At 52.4% G+C, this 25483-nt stretch overlaps 1 protein-coding gene across 1 annotated transcript in view; it reads right to left on the bottom strand.

Moving 5' to 3' along the window:
• Positions 1–134: 134 nt before the first annotated feature.
• The window catches only part of PRPF6 (pre-mRNA processing factor 6), a 34795-nt gene continuing 9446 nt past the window's right edge, over positions 135–25483 (bottom strand). Inside the window, exons 7-21 of the mRNA XM_025263881.2 lie at positions 22179–22273; positions 21600–21756; positions 20703–20865; positions 16565–16683; positions 15665–15883; positions 10296–10418; positions 8225–8346; positions 6651–6789; positions 5187–5306; positions 4820–4996; positions 4283–4416; positions 3583–3674; positions 2650–2764; positions 760–886; positions 135–360 (exon numbers count right to left, since the gene is read on the bottom strand). Coding sequence (XP_025119666.1) covers positions 208–360; positions 760–886; positions 2650–2764; positions 3583–3674; positions 4283–4416; positions 4820–4996; positions 5187–5306; positions 6651–6789; positions 8225–8346; positions 10296–10418; positions 15665–15883; positions 16565–16683; positions 20703–20865; positions 21600–21756; positions 22179–22273 — 2055 coding nt within the window. The 3' untranslated portion in view covers positions 135–207. The remainder of the gene's footprint in view (positions 361–759; positions 887–2649; positions 2765–3582; positions 3675–4282; positions 4417–4819; positions 4997–5186; positions 5307–6650; positions 6790–8224; positions 8347–10295; positions 10419–15664; positions 15884–16564; positions 16684–20702; positions 20866–21599; positions 21757–22178; positions 22274–25483) is intronic.

Below are 25483 nucleotides of genomic sequence, written 5' to 3'. Positions count from 1 at the left end.
GGCACTTCCTCTGTGGGGCATAGGCTCTTATGAGGCCTGGAGAGCTAGCCCTATCCAGTGTGGGGGCCAGACTGGGATGGTCAAAGCACATGAGGGTAGGATTTGGAGAAAACCCGCTGCCACGAACCCCACGACTACTAGAAAACCTTTAATCAACAACCAGGACGGCCACCACCCCCACCCTAACCCCACCCCTGCGCAGGACACTCAGAAGGTGTTCTTGATGCACGCCGCCACCAGCACCAGTATCTCCCCGATCTTCCGTTGCCAGTTGGTGATGTCCTTGGACGTGGCGCACCACAGCTCCCCGTGCCGGGGCTCGGCGTTCTCGCAGCGCCTCCTCACCTCCTCCCGCTGCTCCTGGGTGGGAACCGCAGATGCTTGAACCAACCCACTCCCACTGCGCTCTACCAGGCCTCACACCAGTGCCTGCACCCGCCCCCCCAAAGAGGACCCACCTTCCACATCGGGCGGGGCGGGGTAGACCCCAAAGGCGCTGGGCTCTGGGAAGTCTCTGTCCAGCAGGACAGGACGGCTGTGACACAAAGACAACCCTCAGGCCTCCAGCTCCAGCCCTGTTTCTGCCACAGCCCTGAGTCCCCATCACAACCAACTTGTTAAAAGATGCCCCCGAGCATCTAAATTTCAGGCTGAGAGACTCCAAGGCTACAGCCAGAAAGCAGCCATGGAAGCTGTGTCAGCCGCCAGCACTTCGTTCAGGACTGGTGGGGTGGGGGTCATGGGCAGCAGGCGCCTCACCTCTGTGCCGTGCTGCAGCTCAAACTTGTAAAAGAAGGCCCAGGCATCCCCCAGATCTGAATCGATCTTCACAGTGCGGTGGAACCACTCCCGGGCCTTGGTGATCTTCCGCTCGCTCCAGAATAGCCTATTGAGAAGCAGCAGTGGGGGACCAAGTGGCCACAGATCAGTGCTGGTGGTGCTCTGGGGCCACGGGAGCCACGCTGGGGGCAACCCTGGCCTGCTCAGGTCACACAGCTCGCTCCATGGTGGGCTAGACCTCGAGCCTGGTGACCCGCTGCAGTGGCACAGAGTCAGGCACAGGGACTGCTGGTCTTGTCCTCTCCCTGGAGAGCTCAGGCTCCATTGGGGTGCCAAGGGATGAGGCCTAGCCACCCAGAAACCCCTCCAGGTCACTACCTGAAACCCTCCTTCCTTCAAATGTCCACCCAAGGCATTTCTCAGAAAACCACCCACAGAGCAAGAAATTATTATCTTCCTCTGAGTAAAACATAGGAGATGAAAGTAACCAATGGGACAAAAAATTCAATCAAGGCTGTGATTAGGGAAAGAGAAGTTTCTGCCTGCTCCTCCTTTTCACCTTCTGGAACATTCTGTCCTACCAGGCATCTCCAGAAGGAGCTGAAGCCCACACTGAAAACCTGGTCTAAAAGCAGACACAGACCCCTTGAAACTAGGCCCAGGAGAAGATCCACAGCATCAGAAACCGAGTCAGGGTCCTGGGAGCCTTCCCCACGTGCCGGAGAGGGCATGACGGGCACTCTGACAGCCAGCTCCACCAGCTCCGCAGTCAAGTTCCAGAGCAGATGTGCACTAGGCACCTCCAGGCAGCTGCCTTGGCTGGTCTCAGCTACAAAAGGGAGTAATTTCATGCCTGATAGCTTGATTGTTTTTTAAGCCTTGTGGTATTCTTAATTGCTCAGTGTCAGATAAACTGTGATTTAAAGAGCACAAACCCAGATAGCAGCACACAGAGCACCAGCCTGGGAACAGCAAGGAGGGACCTGTTTACTTTACAAAGCCTTTTACGAGGTTTTATGGCAGCCCTATCGGAGTGGAGCAGGAGGTGGAAGCACAGGCGAGAGGGAAGGAGCCCCGGGGACCCAGGTGGGGCCTCAGAAGTTCGTGGGAAGCCCCACACGCAGCGCCCTCAGCCCCACAGCAGCCAGGGAGGAGGTGCTGGTGGGCACTGAGGAAGCAGCTGGGCCAGCAAGAGCACACAGGAGCCTCTGGCCCCACATACCCCCTGCCCTAGGCAGAGCCCTGACAAGCTCTCCACCCCAAGCCCAGTCACTTCCCAGCCTGACCACACCCAACCACAACCAGGTTCCACTCCTCTCAGGCCACTGTCCTCCTTTGAGAAGGGAACAGAGAAGGTTCAGGAGGTTCTGAAGGCCCTCCACGCCTCCCCAGGGAGCCACGGGCCCAGCACCCTGCACAAGCTGACCATGGGGGGTCGCCTGCTCACCTCCTCTTGTCCTTGAGGCCAGCACCCTGAAGGACAGGTGGCCTCCACATCCCCAGGCACACCAAGAGCCTGACCAATGGGCCCTAGATTGTTCCCAGGGTTACACAGGTCAAACAGTCTGGCTTTTGGCACTAACACAATGGAAACAACTGTCTTGCTTACAGCTGTAACCTAAATTCCGTGTGACCAGTGTCAGCAGGCCTGTGTCTGTCCTGCAACCCAAGACCCATGTTGGAATAAACTGAAAAGTGCAAGAGACAGAGAGCACAGAAACCTGAGAAAGAACCAGGACAAGGGAAGGAGGGTCAGGGGCCCAGAAGAGGCCACCCACCCAGGGGTCATGACCAGGGAAGACTGCCTCGTTCTGGGGACCTGGAGACCCCAGCAAGAGGACTGGCACTGCCACCAGGACCCCTACTCACTTGGCCACAGCCAGGAGCACGTGGGGGTCATGCTCACACTTCTTCAGGGCGTCCACACTCTTGGTCTTCCGCTGGGGCCTCGCCTCCAGGAAGATGGCTTCAGACCACAGGACCCCTGAAATCCAGACATGCAGATGCCCATCTCAGCCATCACACACAGGGAGGCCTTTGAAGACTCAGGATATCCCCATGTGTGCCTCCCGCATGGCCGGGCCGCCTATGCCGCCCCATACTCCATACCCCCCAACCCCCACCCTGCGGCCTGCCCAGAGCCACAGGGCCCCACTGGCAAGGCCATGACATCATCCGGGGGGCGAGGAGGCTGGAAGTCCCAACAGCCTCCAAGGTTTCACACTCACTGACTAACTTCACAGCTGAGAATTCACTGTAACAAAGTAACAAAAAGTGCTACCAAGGATTTATGCAGAAAGATAACCTGGGATTGATACCAGCCTAGAGATCGGCCTGAGGCCATATATCTGACATAAACCCAGAAAATTCTACGATGCCACTAAAAACTGTTCATTGTTAAGGATTCAGTGATAATGAAAAATCCTCACAGAATTTTCAACTGTAAAAAAAAGGGGACAAAACAAAATACACAGTATGACTTGATTTTGTGCAATAATACAAATTATAACAATACAAAAAAGCTAAAATCAGTGATTTCCAAGTACTGGACTCACAGCAATTTTCATCTTCTCTTTTTTTACTCCAAATTTATTTATACTGCACATGCACTAATTTACAGACTTGGGGTAAAATAGTAAAAAATTAACTCCTAAAAGAAAAAGAAATGGTAACATCTCAGAACATGCAGTCCAACTGCCCACACTGAAACTTGAGTTCAATCATCTAAATGACCAAGCATAACGGAGGAATTTTTGTGGCTGAATCTGACACGGCTGCCCGCAGCCTGGGATGGGTGCTCACCAGAGTTGGGGCACTCCTGCAGGGCCTTGGCCATGAGCGTGCTGGCGATGTTCTTCAGCCCCGCACGGTACTCCAGCCGCACAGACTCCAGCCTGTGGAGAGGAACCCAGGCAGGGTAAAGCACTGTCCACTGGCAGCCTGACGAAGCAGAAGGTCCTGAGGAGCCTCAGTAGCTGGAGTTGTCTGTGCTGCCCAGCAGCTCATCCACCAGAGAAGGGAAAAGTGGGTGATCTCCACCCTCAAGCCTATGGGCGGCCATAAACCTGGACTCTGAGGTCATCCAGGTGTGAGTGAAGATGGGCAGGACAAAGACAGGCCTGTTGGGGCACCTCACGGCACTGACACCCTGAAGCCCCACACCTGGAGTCTGTGTGCACAGCCTCCTATGGACAGAATGCCATGTTTATCTGGCAAACTCCTATTCATCCCTCAAGGTCCCTCCCAGACATTACCTCTTCCGTAGAGTCCGCTCTCTTGGCACCATCCACCCCAAGGCCCCCTCGTTAGCTCTTGGTTCCCGGGCACCCTCAATCCCACCACAAGCCACACTGTGTCCAACCATCTTCAGGCTCCTGTGAACACTCTCACAGCTGGAACAGGACTCCTCACAGACTGCACCTTCCCACGGAGCCTGAGCTGAAAGTGCTGCACCGTGGACTTGGTGTGAGCGAGGTCGGCTCCTGGGGGCACGGGAACTCACCACAGGCCAGGGTTCTTTGGGTTCTTCAGGCGAGACTTCTCCAGAATGGCCCGAGCTCGGGTCAGCTGCCCAACCTTCTCCTCCAGCCGGGAAAGCAAAAGCCACAGGGGGGTGGAGTGGGGACATTTCTTCAACTGCAGCCACAGACACAAGAGAGAAGACTCAGCGGGCGTCTGTGACACTGTGTCGGCACCTCAAGCTGAGTCAGGGCTACGTGTGCCCTCAGAGACCCAGCCACTTCACACCCAGGTCTGTCACTATGCACACGGCTGTATTGTACACACGTGTATGGGGCGTTTTCGTGAGCACGCTGTGCCATACGCATATGCACAGGGGTGTGGACTCAGGAGCCTATGCCTTACATGGGCCGTAGTCCGTACTCTGCTGAGTATAGCAGTTACAGCCTGGCAGGGGCAGAAGGCTGGGTGAGGGAACAGACTGGCCCCGAGCCCAGCACAGGTCCCCTGAGCCTGGGCCCAAGCAGGTTGCAACAACTCCTATCTGAGGTGAGGTGCCCCGTGTGGGGTGGAGGCTCACCCCTTGGTTGTAGGCTTCCCGGGCTTTCTCCACGAGCTCTTCCTGCTCCTCAATCTGCCCCTTCATCATCCAGAGCTTGGGGAAGTCCTCATAGTGCTTCAGGGCCTCCTCGCACAGCTCCTGGGCAGCCACAAGGTTCCCCAGCACCCACTCCAGCTTCACGGACTTCATGAAGACCTGGGGAGCAGACAGCCTCAGCCTGGCTCGGGCATTTGCCTCACTGAGAGCTCATCACGAACGCTGCCCCGTGTCTTTGGGACAAACTGCGGCTACGTACATTGGTGCATTTTAAAGCCAAGAGTGAACAAATGAGCTCTGAGCACATGACCTTGGGGGTTGCTAACAGTGGGCAGGGGGCTCCGCTTACCCGGGCAGTGGGCGCGCTGCTCCGCGCCTTGGCCAGCAGCCGGCGTGCCCGCTCGTACTCGTTGTTCTCAGACTCCAGCTTCACGGCCGCCAGCCAGATCTCCTCACTGTTGGGGTTGGCCTGCAGAGGAACAGCAGCATCAGCCATGAGTGGGGCAAGGGCTCCCCTGGTTGGAGGCAACTAGTCCAGGCACTGGGCCGTGCCGTGCCGTGCTCTGCAGCAGGACAGTCTGATGCAGGCATGTCCTGGACTAATCGGCAACAGAGCCTCAGGACGTGGACTTCCTCACGAACAAGCTGGCCTGCCTCACTGGCACAGATGTGTGGCAGCTGCAGCGCTCAGGCCGTGCTGCCAGTCACCACCCTCTGCCTGCTGCAAAAGTTCACTCATGTCCCACCTACATGGATCCACCCACCCAATCCTGCTGGCTCCCAAACCTGGGGATGAGGAGCTGGCCGCCCAGTGTGTCAGTGTGGGAAGGACAGAAGGATGCCCAGGTTATCGCAGACTATACAGGAAGGGTTCCCAGGGTCGGGACTAGGCCACGTACAACCCAGAGTCCAGCAGACATATGGGCAGTGCCCTCTAGTCTCCTGAAAGCACAGTCACCTGCTGGCCACACTCAGCCTAACCAGGTCCCCAACCTGAGAAGCAGCCCCACGGAGACAGGTAAGGAGAGGAGAGCGCAGGACACAGGCAGCACTGCCAGGTGGTGGTGGGAAGGGCCAGAACCACTCGGAGAGCAGCGGCATCCTCCACCCAGGGCCCCCAGACAGACACGAGAGCAGAGGGAAACCCAGGCCAGCCCCCTCCACATATTCACTCAGGCAGGGACAGGCGTCACTATGCCAGCCTAGATGAAAACCACAGAGTGACATCGTCTTTCCAGTTAACAGAAAAGCATGCTGGAAACCACTGACTGAACCTTGCTGTCAAAAACTATTAGGATGTTCCATGTGACAATAAAAATCAGAGAAAAACGCCGAGTTCCCGGCACCAACCACGATGCCACCCTCCACAAACACAGCTCCACCCACTGACAGCCTGGGCGGCAACGGGCAGCCCACGTGGGACCCAGTGCAGATGCCTGTGCTCAAGTACAGGGGCAGGACTTCCTCCCGCAGCACCAGACACCCTCACACTCACATAGGAGGGGACACGTGCGGGGACACGGCTCTCCACTGGCTGTCCCATCCTTCCTGTCTCCCTGAGTCTATGTTGTGGAACCTTGAGCCCAGGGTCACACTGAATGGCAGCAAACGAGAGGTAGGTATCCATCACCCGGGCCGTTTTTCCTGCTCTCAGACCCCCTCAGGGCCTCAGCTGCCCCCAGAGCACCCAAACTCCCTGGGTCGGACCATAATCAGCGTCTCAGGTCAGCTCCTGTCAATAACGCAGGAAGGGCTCGGGGGAGGCAGGCACAGAACCCTGGAGCTTTTGGGCCACAGCCCACCCCTCACCCACCTGGAAGGCCAGAGCCAGGATACTCCTCGCCGCAGGCACGTCCCCAGCCAGCCACTTGGACTTGGCGCCCATGAGCCATAGCACCTCTGCTTTGGGGCAGTGGGCCACGGCCCGCTGCAGCAAGGCCTCCAGTGACTCCCTGCAAGACAGAGGGACGGTCACCACAAGCACACGGGCCACTCGCAGCCAGGCCACGAGCGCTGAAAAGACAGTTACTGCTTCAAAGTTCGATGCTGTGAATGATTTACCAGACTTTTACAATGGGGAGAGTGTGGGGAAATCTTTTCTCTCCATAAAGGCTCTAAAATCAACTACTGAGGAGGGTGCTACAAAGCCACGCATTGTTCAAACAGCAGAGTCTGATGGAGCTTCTCAAGGGAGCCTTTTATAGCCGGGTGTCCCAGAGGCGCGATAACTTCGCAGTCTGGGAGCCGGGGGCCTTTTCATCTCTAACCACAGATCCGCCAATAAAGATTACAACCTGTACCTACTCTTTGGCATCCAGAGAAACTGTCTTATTTCTGGAAGGAAGTTATTTTAGGTCACTATCAAGCAAGAAGCCCGGGTTTCAGGTATGAAGCCCCAACCCTGTGTGGCCCACCACCCTGGCACACCCCCGGCACAGATGTTCTCCTCAGGTCTCTGCAAGATTGAGTGAGCACGCGGAGTTGCTCTGTGTGGTAAGAAGCCTGACACCAGCACAAGAAAGCTCGGCTTCCTAAGCCCACCACAGGCACCAGACCCGGGGGATGGGAACTGCCCCTGAACCCAGGGACGAAGACATGCGGCCAAGGCCCTGCTCTGGACAGGACAGTTGGGGGAACTTGCACAGTCATTTCAAAATGTGCCCAAAGGAGTTAACTGCAAGACACAGAGCAACTACTGGGGGTGGTGTGTGGGTGGGGGCGGGGGGACAGGAACATCAGGAGGCAAGACTCCTGAGAAGCCTGAGACTGAGACAACGGCAAAGCAACAGAGGCCTCATGCTTCCAGCTGCAGCCCAGGTGGGACCAGCAAGGCCCAAACACAGAGGGTGCAGCAGAGGCTCCAGGCAGAGGCTGCCCACCTAACTGCTGACTGAATTGCAACATCTAATTCAATCAGCACTTATAGCCAATAAAGCAGACACAAAAGGTTTTTTCAATTAAAGAGAACAATTAAATAAAATTGTCACGGACCTCCTCAGAGCACAAAAACCAGCCCAAACCCAAATCCAGCACAGCTGAAATGAAAAACAGTCCTGCCTGGGCCCAGATGCCGCACCGCCCACACTGCTGAAGCCAGAGCCCCACAGACGGGGGCCTCCGGGCCCCAGCCCTGGCCCAGGAAGCCCTAGGACCCCAGTGCTCCCAGCTCACTGCAGGCAGATGGGCCCTTCAGTGCCTTGGCTCCTCAACTGTACAGCAGCAGGAATGCTATCGCAGAAGATGCCAGAAAGATAGCTTGGCTGAATGGCCCAACTGCCACAGGAGAGTCCACCCTCGTTGCAGAGGCCTGACCTCCAACGAGGCTCTCACCCACCCAAGGGGATAAGAGGCCTCAGCGCAGAGCAGGGTGGCAGGCCTGCCACATACCTGGTGCCGTGGTTCTTCTCGAAGTATGCGGCCCGCAGCCACACGCTCTTCTTGCTAGGGAAGACCTGCAGGGCGTAGGCGTAGATAGCTCGGGCACACTCCAGGGCATTGTGGGCCACACACTAGATGGAGAGAGAGGGGAGAGGAGTGAGGGGGCTGGGGACAGGAGTGAGGGGGCTGGGTGCCACCAACCCAGGAGGGGTACCCACCCCATGACTCCTGACCCAGGCCCTGGAAGCCCGTTACAAAGACTCTGTGGCTTCCGTGGTACAGTCGCTAGGACTCCAGGGGGTTGGTGGGCTGGCCTGCCCCTGGGGTAATACTGAGCACCAAGGGCTTCTGCTCCTCCTGCAGGCCACACAGCGCTGAGGACAGGCCTGCTCCAACCCGAAGACACAACAGAGAAACAGGAGAAAGTCTGAGAGGGCTTGAGGGTTCTGCTCCCCAGTCTGACATCTGCAGGGTGACACCCACTGAGGTCCCCATGTTGTCAAGAGAGATGAGGTAAGTACAGAGGGGCATGGAGTTCAAGCCCACACTTAGAATTAAAAGGGCTCAATGACCAGAAGGAGCTGGGTTCTGCTGCCCCTTTGGCGATCTACTCCCAGGGTGGAGATTGCAAGAGACTGTTAGGTCATCCTTCACAATCTTCTGTCTTAATGTCACATAACAAAAAGCCTTTAAACCACGACAGTTGACATTAGAGCATCGTTAGTGCTCACAAGGCACCCAGCTTACAAATGAGATGCCAAGTGAGCTGCAGACAGACAGCAGCCACGGCCTGTGTCCAAGGACCAGAGGACGAGGTGAGCGCCCAAGTGGACAAGGGAGAAAGGAAAGCTCTACCGGCAGGAGTCCAACTAAGCATCTCTCATCAAATGCAGGTGCCATGATATTTAGAAAACCAGCACTTGACACATCCTACAGTAGTAACTGACTCAGGCCAAAAGGAGCACTAACCAACGCGCAAACAAGAGGGCCGAGTTTGCTGAGAAATGGCACGTTTATGTAGTCTCAGGGTCTCCCCACAGAACATGAGTTACAAAGGTCCGCAGCAGCCTCCTGTGCAGGAAGCTGGCAGACACCCCTGAGCTACTCAAAGCTGAGTGTGCCCCCACCCACCCAGCAGGACAGAGTCCCGCAAAGAGGAGAACTCGCTGTGAGGACACAGTGTGGAGACCAAACCAAGGGGTCTGTGCCCTCAAGAAAGCCAGAATCATGAACAATGATGATGGATCAAAGGTCCCTCCCCCACCCAGACTCAGGGCCACGGACCCTGCACATGTGACCCTGGGCAGTTTCTCCACCAAAACCCAAAAGGCATTCAGTGAGCCCCTCGGTGAGATCTGAATAAGGCCCCAGATTACATCCTGGTCCTAATCAACGCTGATCTCCTGAGTCTGATAGCTGTGCTGTGGTTGCACAAGAGAAGGTTCCTTTTAAAGAAACACACACTGAAGTATTTAGTGGAAAAGGCTCACCACATGTGTGATGTGGTCTCAAACACTTTGGGGAAAATAAAGGCCACGTGTGAGCAAGCATGTGCACATGTGGAGAAGAAAAAGGCGTGTAGTGAAATTGGTAAATGTGGGGGCATCTAGGTGAAGGGCATAAAAGAATAAAAGAATTCTCCACACAGTTTTGCAACTTTTCTGTAAGTCTAAAATTATTTTAAAATAAAAGGCTATTAAAAAGAGAGGACCACATTTAAGGTATTAAAAGCTTTAAATATGTTTATCGATCTTGAGCCCATAATCTCATCTCTGGACACCACCACTCAAGGGAGTCTCCTCAAAGTGCATGCTTCACATGCAGGTATTTTCTGAAATGCAGGTTATAGCAGAGATGGGGGTAGGGGACATCCAGAGGTCAGGGGTGAAGAGCTGGGAAAGCATGGGAACTGGGCCAGGTCAGGGTTGTGAGCGCTCACACCCCACCTGTGCAGCAGACCCCAGTTAATAGAGAACTATGCTCCTTACAGTTGTGACTGTATTTAAAAATCAGCAGATCAGAAAGATTTCCAAACCACACCCCGTTCCCCACAACGCACACTCCCACTAGCCACACTCACGCTGTCAGCATCTTCCATCCACGTGTGCTTCCGGTCTTCCTCCTCAATGCCAATCCCGATAACAGCACGCATAACTGCCTGGCAGGTGGCCACACTCCCGGCCTTGTCACACTCCTCAGCATCCTGAAAGAGGACACAGAACTGAACTCACTGCCCAGAGCTGCAGAGGCCTGGCAGACAGACGCTAGGCCCGAGGGAGAGGGCTGCAGGAACGGGCCTTGAGGGTGCCGGAACCCTCAGGGCCCCCGACGCTGCCACTCACTGTGAAACATCATTTCCTGCCTCACAGCAGGTAAGTGCTCCATACCCCCAACCTATCCATTTAACAAATATCACAGAAGCACCTAATGTGTACCAAGTGCTAGAGCAGGCAACCTGGTGGCCACAGGAAAGTTCCAAAGCAGTGGGACTAACATTTCATACTGTCACACATGTTCGTACTGTCAGCCTGGCTTCAGATTCAAAATGGACAAAAGGAAGAGCTGCTCTAACCCAAGAGACAGACCTGCTGGGGGTATGGAGCCCAGCACAAGGAAAGCAAGACAGCCTGGGGAGAGATCAGCCACCAAGGCGCTCCGGCAGGCAGGGGGCAGGGTGTTCAGCAGAAAAGCACTGGACTTCAGAAGAACAATCCTCGGAACGAGCAGAGAGGACAGCCATGGTTCAGAGATGAGACACCAAGTGTCCTGAGCCTCCTGCGTGGCGGACAGGCAGGGCCAGCAAGGCAAAGAGCAGGGCTCGCTCACAAACATCAGACCACAACAGGGAGACACAGGCAGAGATGGGACAGATGCAGGGATGACCTCTATCGAGGGCAACTTCAAGCTCTCTGTCAAAACAAAACTCACAGAGGCTCACCCAGCAAAGTGTTTTAAGGAATATATTCCCATTCATGCCAAATGATGGGTGCACCAGGACACCATTTGCAATGGCTAACAGAGTAAGAAGCACCCTGCTACTGCCGTCACCGAGAGACCCTAGGCTGGCGGGACAGGCTGAGTCAGGCTTCCCTTTTCCTGGCTGTGAAGGGAAAAGCATCCCAGGCAGAGCAGAGCCAAGGCCAAAGGCTCAGGAGGTGGCCCAGGCCGGCCCTCCACTGGGGGCAGAGCACAGAGCACCTGGCACAAGGGAGGAGAGCTGCCCAGGGAGACGGCCCGGGCAGCCAGTCTGCACAGCGTCCCCCAGTCTCCACTGAGCATAAACCAGCACAGGAGGGAGGGAAAGAACTGTCCAAAAGGATGAGCAGGAGCATTCCTCAGAACACAGGTGTGTCCAGGACAGCACCTGTTCCCACGAGCCAAAGTGGAGACCCCCAGGAGACACAGGACCCTGAGCAGAAACCTGGAGAGGCCACCTCTACAGAGGGCTGAGTTCCAACCTGCCCCACTGACTGCGGTTGGTCCCACCCAGCAAGTGTGAGGCAAGACCCACAGCGTCAGAACACCTTCAGTAACAGAACCAAGCTCCAACACCAGAGCCCAGAACGTTCACAGAGGCACAAAAGCACCCGGCACCCAACAAGGGAAAATGCGACAAATGAAAGGTTATCAGGGAAAGACAATCCATAATGAGGGGAGAACATCTACCAAAATCAACTCCGACAGGCCCAGACAAGGACACTAGAACAACTATTATAACCATGATCCACAGCTGGCAAATTGCTGTGTGGCAACATGAAACAGGTCAAAGAAGGGTTTTAAAACAGCCAAAATTCCTGTCAGTGAAAAAGGCAAGATCTGAGATGAAAAATGTCCTCAATCACAGCAGATGAGACATTACAGAAGAAAAGATTAGTGAAACGTGAGGACAAAGCAACAGAAGTCATACAAGATGAATCAGAGCATCAGTGAGCGGATGAGCTCACATCACACCCACAGGAAAGACCAGACGTCTCTCAGAACCAGAGCGGGCTCTCACCATCGCTCTTCAGCATGTCCTGAGGCCCTAACCAGGTCAATCAAACAGGAATAAAGGCATCCAGGGACTTCTTTGGTGGTCCAATGGTTAAGAATCTGCTTTCCAATACAGGGGACACAGGTTTAATCCCTAGTGGAGGAACTAAGATCCCACATGCCATGTGGCAACTACTGAGCCCATGCACCACAATTAGACAGGAGCCCCATGCACTGCAATGGAAGATCCTGTGTGCCGCAACTAAGGCCCAACATAGCCAAAAAAAATATATATATACACACATATATATATTTTAAAATGCATCCAGATTGGAAAGATAGTAAACCTGTATCTGCACACAACATGATTCAATATACAGAAAATCCTAAAGAATCACTGAAAGTATTACAATAAATGATTTTGCAGGACATAAGATCAATATTTAAAAATCAACTGTACTCCTATATACTAACAACAACCTGAAGATGAAATTAAGAAAAATATCCATTTATGACAGCATGAAAAATAGTAAAACACTTTAGAATACATAAAGTAAGTGCAATAGTAGTATGCTAAAACATTATCGAAAAAAATTTTAGGGGCTTCCCTTGTGGTCCAGTGGTTAAGACTCCACCTTGCAATGCAGGGTACATGAGTTCGACCCCTGGTTCAGGAGGATCCCACGTGCCACAGAGCAACTAAGCCCGTGCACCACTGCTGAGCCTGTGCTCAAGAACCCAAGTTGCAACTACTGAAGCCCTGAGCCCTGGAGCCCGTGCTGTGCAATAAGAGAAGCCACCGCAGTGAGAAGCCCGCACACCATAAAGAAGAGCCCCTGCTCACCACAACTAGAGAAAGCCCACGTGCAGCAGCAAAGACCCAGAAGAGCAGCCCCCGCTCACCACAACTACAGAACGCCCATGCGCAGCAGCAAAGACCCAGCAGAGCACCCCAAACTAAAGAAATCTTTTTTTTTCAGAAAAAGTTTAAAAAGAACTAAGTGAATGGAAAGACATCCTACGGATTGGAAGAGTTACTACTATTAGGCAGGCAATAGTCCCCAAACTGATCTACAGATTCTATGCAGTGTCTGTCAACATCCCCTCTGGCTATTTTGCAGGATCTGACAAGTTGATCCTAAAGTTCATATGAAAACACAAGAACCAAGCACAGCCAAAACAATCTATAAAGAACAAAGCAGGAGGACTCACTTCCTGATTTGAAAGCTTTCTACAAAGCCACAGTATGCAGAACACAGTGGTGCTGGCACAACACAGACGCACAGCCCAGTAAGGACAGACTTGGAAGTGAGCTCCCACACACAGGACCATGGTTCTCTACAGCACTGGGCTGTGGGGGAGGCTCAGCGCGAGGAGACCCAGCGGAGCCAGATGATGGGCCTGCACTTATAAAAGCATGAAGCTCAACTTTTAATGCAAATGGATCACAGACCTAAATGTAAACACAAAAAATAAAAATCTTAGAAAAAGAGGAGCTAACCCTCATAACCTCACGTTACAGAAAGTTTGATATGACACCTAAAGCAGAAGTAACAAAATAATGAATCTGACTGTATTAAGATTAAAAACACTTGTGCTACAAGCAACACATTCAAAGTGAAAAAACAATCCACAGAATGGTTGCAAATATTTGTAAATCACGCAATCTGATAACGGATTATATACTTGTACCTAGTATGTAAAAAATTCTTGCAACTCAGTAACAGATAATAAACAATTAAAAGATAACCCAATATACAATACTAAAACTCACTGAATTGTACACTTTAAATGGGGAAATTTTACAGAATGTTAATTATAGCTTAATAAACTGTTAAAAATAAAACAAAAATGATTGTAAAAATGAATAGCTCTTCATGAGCTCCAAGACAGCTCAAGTAGCCTAATGTGCAGGTAATTATACCTGAAAGAGGTTGAGCAGAAGAAACAGGGGACACAAATTTTCCAAATTTGATACAATTTGGAAATCCACAGATCTAAGACACTGAACTCCAAACACAAGAAACATGAAGAAAACCACAAAGCAAATTACAATCAAACTGCTCAAGACCAATGATATAAAAAAATTCTTAAAAGCATTTCTAAATCTTTTAAGTTAGAAACATTTTTTTTAATTAAAATTTTTTAAAAAGAGACGTATGTACAGAAGAGCAAAGACAACAGCAGGTGTCTCACTGGAAACAAGGCCAGCAAGAACAGTGTCTTTAAAAAACACTGAGAGGAAAGACTGCCAACCTAGAGCTCCACACAGAGGGGAAACATGTGATGAAGTTTCCTTCATCAGATGAAGTAAACAAAGATGAAGTAAAGACCCTTTACAGACATTTAAAGGCTGGAAGAACTGAACACCAGCAGGCCTGCTTGTAAAAAATGGTCACAAAGTCCGTTAGGCAGAAGAAAGAAGATACCAGCTGGAAACTGGATCCACATGAAGGTATGAGAATGTCAAAATGGGAATGATACGGTTAGACGGCACTGAACAAATATAAATATTAATAAAGGGGCTGAATCCAGACGATGAGACTTCAGGGGTATACATGAGGCCTTGCACCCAAAATTTTAAAATATGCCCACCACAGGAAGGGCAGAAAACAGTACTGCTGCAGGGGCCCAGGAGCAGGACGCAGCATCCCGACACCCTCTCCTTGGGGGAGGGAGGTGCCCTCAGGCAGGGGCCCAGGAGCAGGACACAGCATCCTGACACCCTCTCCTTGGGGGAGGGAGGTGCCCTCAGGCAGGGGCCCAGGAGCAGGACGCAGCATCCCGACACCCTCTCCTTGGGGGAGGGAGGTGCCCTCAGGCAGGGGCCCAGGAGCAGGACGCAGCATCCGGACACCCTCTCCTTGGGGGGAGGGAGGTGACCTCAGCGATGACACCCGGAGCAGCAGAGGGGCCACTGGGAGGAGGGTAAGTAGAAAAGTGGCAGCAGGGGCATGAGAGGGAGGGGGCAGGGTCTGGGCCCTCTTCCGAAGCTGAGAGGCAATGGTGAAGCACAGGGGCTGGCCATAGGGCTCCTGCTAACAGAGCGAGGTGGATGCAGGTAAAGAGGCACTGTTCCTAGCTGCCCGTGCAATGGCTCATGCAGCGGGAGGAGTAGGCAGGAGAGTGCACCTGGCCTGGTGGCTGGGTTAGAACACCTTCAGAGACCTGGCTGGCCACAGTTGAGAAAAGTGACAGATGCACTAAAGCTCATTCTCTCTTAAACCATATTCTCTTCTGGAAAAGTGGGGCTAACCGCACTGTCAAAATGCTAAAGTCTCCCCTGAGCTGCTCAGGCTTTCACACCACAGAAGCCACAAGGCGATGACAAGAGAGGCCACCCAATGCCTGCTTTGCCTGCCAGCATGAGGACACATCTCTCAGGTGCCACCCCAAAGTCCTGGCCCACCAAGGGACTCCAACGAGCAGGAGGGCATCCGTGCTTAAAGCGGACACCACAGCACCTGCTGACCTCACCTGGATCCACTGCTCACGGTTAATCTCCACGCCATTGGCGCGCAGGGAGGTGATGGCGCGGTCAATGATCTTCTCCACCATCTGCGTGTTCCCGTTGGCCTCCTCCAGTTTGGCGGCCGTGATCCAGATGTGGCGGTCTGTAGGGATGTTCTCCCGGGCCTTGTTTAAGACCTTGCGGGCATTCTCGTAGGTCTCCAGCCTTGCCAGGGCGAGCCAGAGCTGCACAGAGAGACCTGCCAAGTCAGGGGCACCCTCCACGGGATGCAGCCCGAGCTCTCAAGGACCATGTAAACAGGGCCCAGGATCATGTGCAGCAGCACTTCCCGCGCATCCGAAAGCTGTTTGGTTACACTTCTGACTGACTTAGTGGCTAGGTGACAGGCCCTCAGTCCCACAATCCAATCACTGGTTAAAGGTACACAGTATTAGGACAGAAGGTGAACAGGACAGGACTGTCACCTCACAAACTGAAAGGGCTCGGGTGTTCAGCTGCCTGGAGTTCTCACACCCCAGCTTTTGATTCTCAACATTTCATCACCAAAAATGTGTATGAGCTCTATTTATTTTTATGTAAATAAATTAAGATTAATTTTGTTTGGAGAATTTCACAACACACATAAGATAATTAAAGACAGGCTGGACATCATAGACCCACGACCAAAAGTCACTTCAGAGAATGCTATGAACCAGAAATTTAAAACTCAAGAAATCCAAGTGGCTCTGAGGCAGAGCCACCCCCAGCTGGGAAAACAAGCACCCCCCTCTCCACCACTTCACCCTCAGGTCCCACTGACGAACCTGGAGCTGAACCAGAAGGACTGCTCCCTGCAGGAGAGTGCTCAGCACAGAGCTTGCCCTGGTGAGCTCAAGGCTTAGGCCCCCTCGGGGTGGGAGACTCACCTCCACGCTGGTGGGGCAGCACTCCACAGCTCGGCTGAGCATGATTCTAGCGTCTTCTGGCTCTTCCAGCTCCACAGCCGCCTTCCACAAGCGAACTGAGTTTGGAACATGCTCAAGGGCTGGGAAAGGTCGAACAAGAAACCAGGTCACAGAAAAAGGGACGTGAAAGCAGGACACTGTGTCACAGAGGATGCGGCTGCCAGCACGGCCAGATGGTCTCTGCCCGGGGGACAGGCCTGGACTTCACATGGGTCCCTTGGGTCTAGACAGACACCAGAGAGACCAGTACAGATGCCCCGAATCAGCAAGCAAGGTGGCAGAGAGGGCTGTGCATCATCTCACGCCTGTTCACACTTGAAGATCAGCATCAGAAGACGAGGCACCTGCCACCCAGGAAGGGCCAGCCTTGCAGGCCACGTGTGAGCCATGGGGAAAAAACATGCCAACAACTCTGGGGTCCACACCTGCCCAGGTCGGCAGAGTAAGGGTCCTCCCTGCACTCCAAGGGACGCGAGAGCAAAGAACCACGTGCTGCACCCCAGGGTGCAGTGGGGAAGGGGCGGTGAGCAGGAGAGGCCAAGACATCCTGCAGCCCAGAAACTTTCAAATCTCTGTTTAACAAGCACAGCCCTTCCTTCAGATGCAATTTACCAAAAAGGCCAAAACACTAGACAGCTGAACACAAAGCCCCACAGCAAGGCACTGGGGAGGATGAGGCAAGGCCTCTGGCAGCTCCTGGCAGGAGTGACGGTGACTAAGAGCCGATGAAGGCAGGAAGCCAGAACAGCACCCAAAGGAACTCTTCTTTCTAGAAAACACATGGGCCAAGCTCGTGGGAAACAAGACACTAGATTCCATGATGTAGCATCAGTGCACCCACAGTCTCTTATGTTCCTCCTCCAGTGGAAGCAGCTCCCCTTCCTTACAGGCCTATAAACGGGGCACCCCTTCTTTTCCCCGCTGCAGGCCCTGCAAACGGGTGCCCCTTCTTTCCCACAGCTAAACCAGATGGCAGTGGCTCCAGGTAGCCACACAGCCCCCTGGCTCCTGAGCAGGAAGCAGTACATGCCCAGACGCTCTAGACAACTGGGCTGGAGGAGGGGAGACACCCCAGGACCCCCAGGGCCTACCCCAAGTCAGTTTCAAAGGTTCCCAAGGTCCAGGGCTCACAGGCACCTCCCCACTATGACAAAAAGCAAGCTGCCACTCCAGAACCACCTGCCATGGAAGACAACACCCCAGGCTGGGGCCCAGGCCTCTGCAAAGATCACAGCGCCACCACAGCCTGCAAAAAAGGTGCGGCCAAGGGCTCAGTCCCTGGGCTTCCAAGGCCTGACCACACCCGTCACTCAGTCCAGCACTGGCTGGTGCCAGATGAGGGACCCTCTCAGGAGGCCACATGTGGTGACAGAGGTGCTTCTCACTCTGCCAGGACCCAGGGGCCAGGAGGGCTTCTGACAGGCAAGCAGCCCCAGGCTACATGTCACTGTGCCTGGGGGAGCCTGGTCCCTGTCCCCACGCATTGGAACTCGACCATCCAGAGGTCTTGTCCCAAGGGACAATGTCTCCACCAAGATTTGTGGCCACGGTTCTCATGCAACGGAGGCTGAGGCTGACCCAGCTCTCAGGCCTCCAGGTATTGCTGGACCAGCCTAGCTGGCAACATGAGCCCTGACCCCTATGGTGAGACCAAGCTACCACCATGTAGGGAGGGGAGACTGAAACCACAGCCCCGGGCATCCTGAGGCCTGGCAGTGCCGTCCCACTTCCCAGAGTGACAGTCACCAGGAAGCAGCCCAAGAAAGCAAGACTACCAAGGGGACAGCCCCTCAGCAGTGATGTCAGAGGAGGAGGCCTCCCACCTCGCCTGCCCCTTTTGCAAGGTCACACTGCATTCCAGTGGACCGGGGGTCATTAATTTCACCCAGTGATGGGCATAACACCCAGGGCTGTCCCCACTTCTCAGGAAAGACTGGGAACTCCTCCACTGGCACTTTATCAATAGCCCACAGGACTGGAGCTAAAGCAGACTACCACTGAGCAGTCCAGCTCTCACCCGGGTGCTGCCCAGAGACTAGCCACCATGCTGGGTCAAGGTCATCACCAGAAGCTGTGGCCTGCCAGAGAGGAAGGGCCGGCCTGGGCAGGAGTGGAGCAGTCTGAATTAGAGAGCCTGCAGGCCCAGCAAGGGAAATGTGCTGCCGCCCCTGTGCTCACTTGCAAGCTAAGAGTGCACTGTCTGGGGACAAAACCACTTCACACTCCAGGCCTGCATAACCAGCATAGAAACACGGAGCTGACACCTTCATCGTGAGTGCAGCCCACGGGAAGTAGCTGCAGCTGGGCCCACATGTGTCCTCATGTATGACAACACACAGTTTGAGGTCAAGCACCCGCCCCATGCCACTCAGTCACCTAAGGTCTCAGGCCCCAAAGCAGCACACGAAGCTCAAATTCTCCCAACACGGGACCAGGACGCCGGCTGCACTAGCTGAAACCCAGAGCTCACGCAGACACTGAGGGCCAGCACACAGTCCGCCCCAGTCACTGACGGAAGGAACTGTCCTCAGTCTCCACACATCAGATCCTTCCCACAGCAGCGTCAGGGTTCCCTGGAGCTAAAGCAGGCATCTCCAGCTGTGCCCCCGGCACCTGGAGAAAGAGCACTGTTTGTGGGAACACTCTGATGACGGGTCAAGTCAGGACCATGCCTGCAGAGCAGGGCAGAGGCCAGCTGAGGGTTCCATGCTCTCCCCACTTTGGGGAAGCCTGAGGGAAAGGAGAGCAGGGGGGCCCACTGCCCTCGAGACCCCAGACAGCCTGGAAACCAATCACTCGACACCCCCTGGCGGCCCCCTTCCAGGCCTAGTTCCCTCTCCAAATCTGAAGCCAACTGGACGTGAACCCAGGTAATCTGGGGGTGAACAGGGAGGGGTCACAAAGCCATCCTGACCATCCATCACGCTGTGGCAGGGGAAATTCAGGAGCGCATTCCTGAACAAATAGTGCTAATTACCCAGAGTTTACTGTGTTTGTCATTAGAGAACTATTTTCCTGGCTGAAAAGGGATGAGCTGATTTTTATAAACCAAGACAGGTGCTAACTTTCCACCCCAGCCTCATTTTAAGAGCAACAGGGCTGCAATCAAGAAACCAGACCCAAGAGAGGACAACACACTGGAGTATACACATACTCACGCACATTCAGGGTCACACACAAGGTGGCCACCACCTGGCCCCTATCAAACACAGAGTACAGCGTCAGAAGCTGCAGTCCACAACCCCAGTGCCTCCGACGGCTCATGCCAACACACACCTCAGACCACCCACTACAAGCCACCCTCAACTCCATAAAACACACCTATTTTACCCATGTTACAATTCAGGGGGAGCCAGCCATCAGCATAGGCTTACTCCAGGTCAGGCCTCTGACTAGCAGGTGCTGAATCTGGAATGAGCGTCACCAGCAGCACCTCCCCTCAGCTCCAGTCAAGGAGCAACACTGTTCTTTGCTCACTTCTGCAATAACAAAAGACAAACTACCCATAGAAGCTCCGTCTTGGCAGTGATTCCCGGGTGGATTCAGTTTTCCTGATGCGCAAACCGTTCAGTGACATGAGCCAATAGCACATAAACCAACATGCTGCCCTGCAGGAGCGTCACAAGATGGGAAGGAGCTAATTAACGTGCTTCTGTAGTGTGACCACCCAGGCAGTAAAGACTCAGAACCAAGTGGCACCTCCTCCCCGCTGGGGGCAAGAGACAGTACAGCCAGCACCCATGAAGCCGCTTCAAGCAGCTTCCTCACTTGGCACAGCGGGCCCACAGTGTGGCCCACCGGGGACACAGAGCAACTGCCCCCACGCAAGGTCATGTAGCAGGAAGAGGCAGGTGTGAGGTCCCAGCCCAAGCACTGGAACCAGAAGTTTCCCCGAAGACTGTCCAAGGGCAGGACCAACATAGCCCGAAATAAAGCCTGAAAAACATCCACCACTCTGGAACCCTTCCAGCACAGCCTGAGCAGAGCAGTGGCGAGGCAGCTCCCTTGGCCAGCACCAGGGCAGGGAGGCAGCACCCCTTCACCTTCGGGGATGCAGCTCGGCAGCACCACTCCTGCCAGGCCCCTAAGGGAAGCTCACCTTTACGAAGAACCCGCTTTTTGGCGCGGATGTCTGTTTCCAACTCTGCTGCTCTGATGTAAATTCTAACGGACTGTGGGAGGTGACGGACAGCTTGGGCTACCACGGCCTTGGCTGTGTCCCCAGGCTGCAACCTGGCTGCCTCCAGCCATACATCCTCACTCTGTGGGACAGAAGAGCAAGTTGGTGAGGTATGTCAGGCTGGCCGGGTGGTAGGCACCCCTGAAGGGCACACACGAGTCTCAGAAACAGGAGGGGCTGCGTTCATCAGACCCATAGGCACGCCTGCCCCAGAGACCCCCTGAAACCCCTACACGTGGGAATGTGACTACAGCACATCTGTGCATGGGAAAGACACATCACCACACTGTGAGGCGAGGACAGCCAGCCCTCTGGGTGAGATGTCACCCCACGGACAAGGTAGGGACACACAGGCAGGCGGTCATGCAACTGCTGGGGAGTTTCGGATCAACGCTCATGTCTGGGGGAAGAATTCACAGGATGCCTCTCACTGTCAGGGTGCCCCAGCCTTCACAGTCAGCCTGTAGTCCTGAGGGTCTCAGGACTTTCTAGAGCTGATCATCACGGCCCCTGTGAGGCCCACCTCCTGGTTCTGACATCAGGAAGGGGGAAGGGCTGACCAGTCTTGCTATCTATCATTAAGGTCATCTGTTGAACAAGTGGCAGTCAAGTTTTCACTCCAAGTGAAAATTACCAGGAAAAGCCCTTTCCTGCTTTTTCCCCCTCCTCCCCCATCCCCATCCCACTGCCTGGAGCTTCGACACCAAAAGGGGGCAAAGAATCCCCTCTAAGTCCAGCTCACTTCCACATCGTCTGGCACAGCCTAGATGCCAAGGCCCCTCAAGGGTGTGGTGCAACCTCAGGGAGGGTCCCTACCTTGGGGCACATCTCCGTTCCCTTCATGATGAGGTTCCGAGCCACTTGCAGCTTGCCAGTGACTTCTTCCAGGCGGGCTGATGCAATCCAGGCTGGCGGGTGGTGAGGGTTTGTCTCCCGAACAGACTTGAGGAGCAATCTTGCCTTCTTGATGTCACTGTGCAGGCAAGAAAGCACAGGGTCAGACTGCCACGTGCTGCGTATGGGCCTGGCCAGAGGAGGCACCCCCATGGACACAACATCCAACTGTCATATCAGATGTCCCTGGTGACAGAACCAAGTGAGAACTTGGTCGGCACCCTCCCAAGCCTACTGCACCTCCATGCACACAGGCACTGAGCAGCAGGACTAGGTCAGAAGCATGGGAGACAATTAGCAAACTGCTCACTAGTTTGGCATACACATAGATTTTGATTGTTACCTGTAACAAATTTAACATCCACATACTTTGAATGGAAAATCAATCAATCCCACTCTTTCTTAGAATAGCCACATTTTGGCTGCATATTTTTCAAATAAAATCCAATACGTTCCCAGGAACCTGAGCCTACCCAGCCATCAGCTCTCCAGGGTACTCACTTGATGTCCCCTCCATGGGTCGGAATCATGGAATTCAAATCCGTCAGATAGCCTTTGGGGTCGACCACAGTCTGCCCACTCACTGAGTCAGACACCTACAAGACAGGCCGAGCCCAGTTGGTTGGACAGAGCCAGGAATGCCTAGAACGAAGTCCTTGGAGGGTCCCTAAACCCCTTCCCATAATCCCAACTATCAGTGGACACAGAAACTTTTAAAGAAAGAAAACAACTTACTCAAACGATAGTTTTTAATAATAATGAGCAAATTTCACCTATACAGAACAAAAACTTACATTAAAAAAAGGAAACCATAAAGTCCCAGGGGGAAAACCCAACTGAACATGAGGCCATCCAAGAATAAGTGAAACCCAGGAGTCAAGAGTTCTTTACATTTTCACACAGCAATTCACTGTAGTATTCTCTCAAGTTGTGAGTCACAAGGGACTTTCCTGGTGGTCCAGTGGCTAAGACTCCACACTGCCAATGCAGGGGCCCAGGTTCAATCCCTGGTCAGACAACTAGATCCCACAGGCTGCAACTAAGACCTGGCACAGCCAAAAAATTAATTAATTAATTGTTTTTAAAAGCTGTGAGTCTTAAAGTTGCCATGACAACCACACACACACACACACACACACACACACACACACACACACGAGCCTGGGTAAAAAATTATCAAAATTACAGCAAGACAAGAAAAGGATGAAAGGAAAAGTGATACGAAAGAAAAAATAAAACTCCCTTTGTTTGCAGATAACTTAAGCAATGAGAAGGAAAAAATCAAACTCCCTTCATTTGCAGGTAATGGATTATCTCTGTAGAATATCCAAAAGAATCAACAAAAACCTCCCAGAATTAACAGGGAGCCACAGCAGGGCTGCAGAACACAAGGTTAATACCTATCACTATCCCACACACCAGCAGGGAACACTCGGAATCTAAAAGTAAAAATAACAATACTTAGAGGAGCACCCAAAACTGTGAAACCCAGTGCACCCTTACCACAGGTTTGAACTACATGGGTCCACTTACACTTGGATTCTCCCCCTCAGCACGTACCAGAGTGCTATGCAGTTTGTAGCTAGCTGAACCCACTGCCGCGGGACCACCCAAATGGACAGTCCTTGAGTGCACACAGGCCAATGCCCCTAAACCCCACAAAGTTCAGGGTCAATCGTACCTAGACAATTAATCTAACAAATACATACAAGATCTATAAGAAGAAAACTACAAAATCTTAATGAATGAAATCAAACACTAAATCAATGGAGAGTTTTCGTGCTCACGTCAGAAAGCTTAGTGCTGTCACGCAATGTCAGTTCTTCCCACCTTGATCTGGAGATTCAACATGTCCCCAGTCGAAATCCCCACAAGTTACCTGCGACACTGACAAGCTGATTCTAAAGTTTACATGGAGAGGAGGTAATAGATCCAGAGCAGCCAATGCAACATCAAAGCAGAAGAACAAACCTGGAGAATACAACCCAACTTAGAGACTTATTATAAAGATACAGTAATGACGACAGTGTGGAAACGGGGAAAAAAGACAAATTGGTCAACAGAACAGAGAAGCTAGAAATAGTTCCACACAAGTTCAGCCAACAATGTCCAACAAAGGAGCAAAGGCAACACAATGTAGAAAGAATCTTTGTTGACAAATGGTATGAAATAAGTGGACACCCACATGCAAAACATGAACTGAAGGGCTTTCCTTGTGGCTCAGTGGTAAACAATCAGCCCCAACGCAGAAGACCCGGGTTTGATCCCTGATCTGGGAAGATTCCACATGCTTCCACTAAGCCTGCACACCACAACTACTGAACCTATGCTCTAGAGCCCAGGAGCTGCAGCTACTGAGCCAATGTGTCACAAGTGCTGAAGCCTGAGCATCCTAAAGCTTGTGCTTGACAAGAGAAGCCACTGCAATGAAAAGCCTGTACATCACAACTAGAGAAAAGCCTGAGTAGCAACGAAGACAGAGCACAGCCAAAAATTAATTAATTAAAAAACAAAACATAAATTGAGACAGATTTTTACACTCTTTACAAAAGTTAACTCAAAAGGAATCACAGAATTTCACTGGTGGTCCTGATTCTGGTTAAGAGGTTAAGACTCTGCACTTCCAATGTAGGGGACACAGGTTTGATCCCTGGTCAGGGGACTAAGACCTGATATGCCACATGAGGCAGCCAAAAAAATTTTTTTAATTTAATTAAAAAATAAATTAAAAATTAGTATGGTATATGCAGTTTAAGTTTTTAAAAAAGGAGGGGGAATTACAGACTTAAGTAAGATGCAAAACTATAAAACTCGTAGACAATAACATAGGAGAAAATGGACATGACCTGAAGTTTAGCAATGACCTTTTTAGATACCACATAAAGGCACAATTCATGACGGGAAGAACTGATAAGCTGGACTTCATCAGAATTAAAAATTTCTGTCTGTGAAAGACTCTGTAAAGAGAATGAAGACAGGCCACAGCCAGGAGAAAACATTTAGAGGGGACATATCGGATAAAGAATTGTTATCTAAAATACAAAGAAAACTCTTAAAACTCAACAGAACAAACCACCCAGGGAACTTCCTGGCAGTCCAGTGGTCAGGTCTTAGTGCTTTCACTGTCAAAGGCCCAGGTTCAATCTCTGGAGGGGGAAACAAGATCCTGTAAGCCACACAGCACAGCCAAAAAAACAAGTTCTTGAAAAAAATGGGCCAATGACTTGAACAGACATCTCTCCAAAAAAGAGACACAAATGACCAACAAGCACATGAAAAGATGTTCAACATCATGAATCAGGGAAATGCCAGTGAAAACCACAATAAGTTACCACCTCACACCCATGAGGACAGCTACCAGGAAAATGTCAGAAAATAACCAGTGTTGTCAAGGATGCAGAGAAACTGGAGCCCTTGCACAGTGGTGGCCTGCTGGAAAACGGTATGGAGGTTCTTCAAAAAAGTAAACCGAGAATTAATACATGATCCAGAAACCCCACTTCCGAGTTTATACTGAAAGGAAGTAAAACAGGGACCTGAACGGTACCAGGGCTCACAGCAGCAGCTGTCACAGCTGCCAAAAGGCAGACGTGCCATGACAGATGAAGAGTAAACAAAATGTGGTTTATACATACATACAATGGAGTACCATTCAGCTTTTTTTTTTACTATTTATTTTTTGTTTATTTACTTGGCTGCACCAGGTCTTAGCTGTGGCACCCGGGATCCTCAGTCTTCATTATGGCAGGCAGGATCTTTAATTGCGGCATGTGGGATCTAGTTGCCTGACTACGGATGGAACCTGG

This window comes from Bubalus bubalis, chromosome 14 (genome assembly GCF_019923935.1).
Source record: "Bubalus bubalis isolate 160015118507 breed Murrah chromosome 14, NDDB_SH_1, whole genome shotgun sequence".
NCBI classification, from domain to species: Eukaryota; Metazoa; Chordata; class Mammalia; order Artiodactyla; family Bovidae; genus Bubalus; species Bubalus bubalis.
Note: the sequence above shows the minus strand (reverse complement) of the source record. Positions and strands in the feature narration are given on the sequence as shown.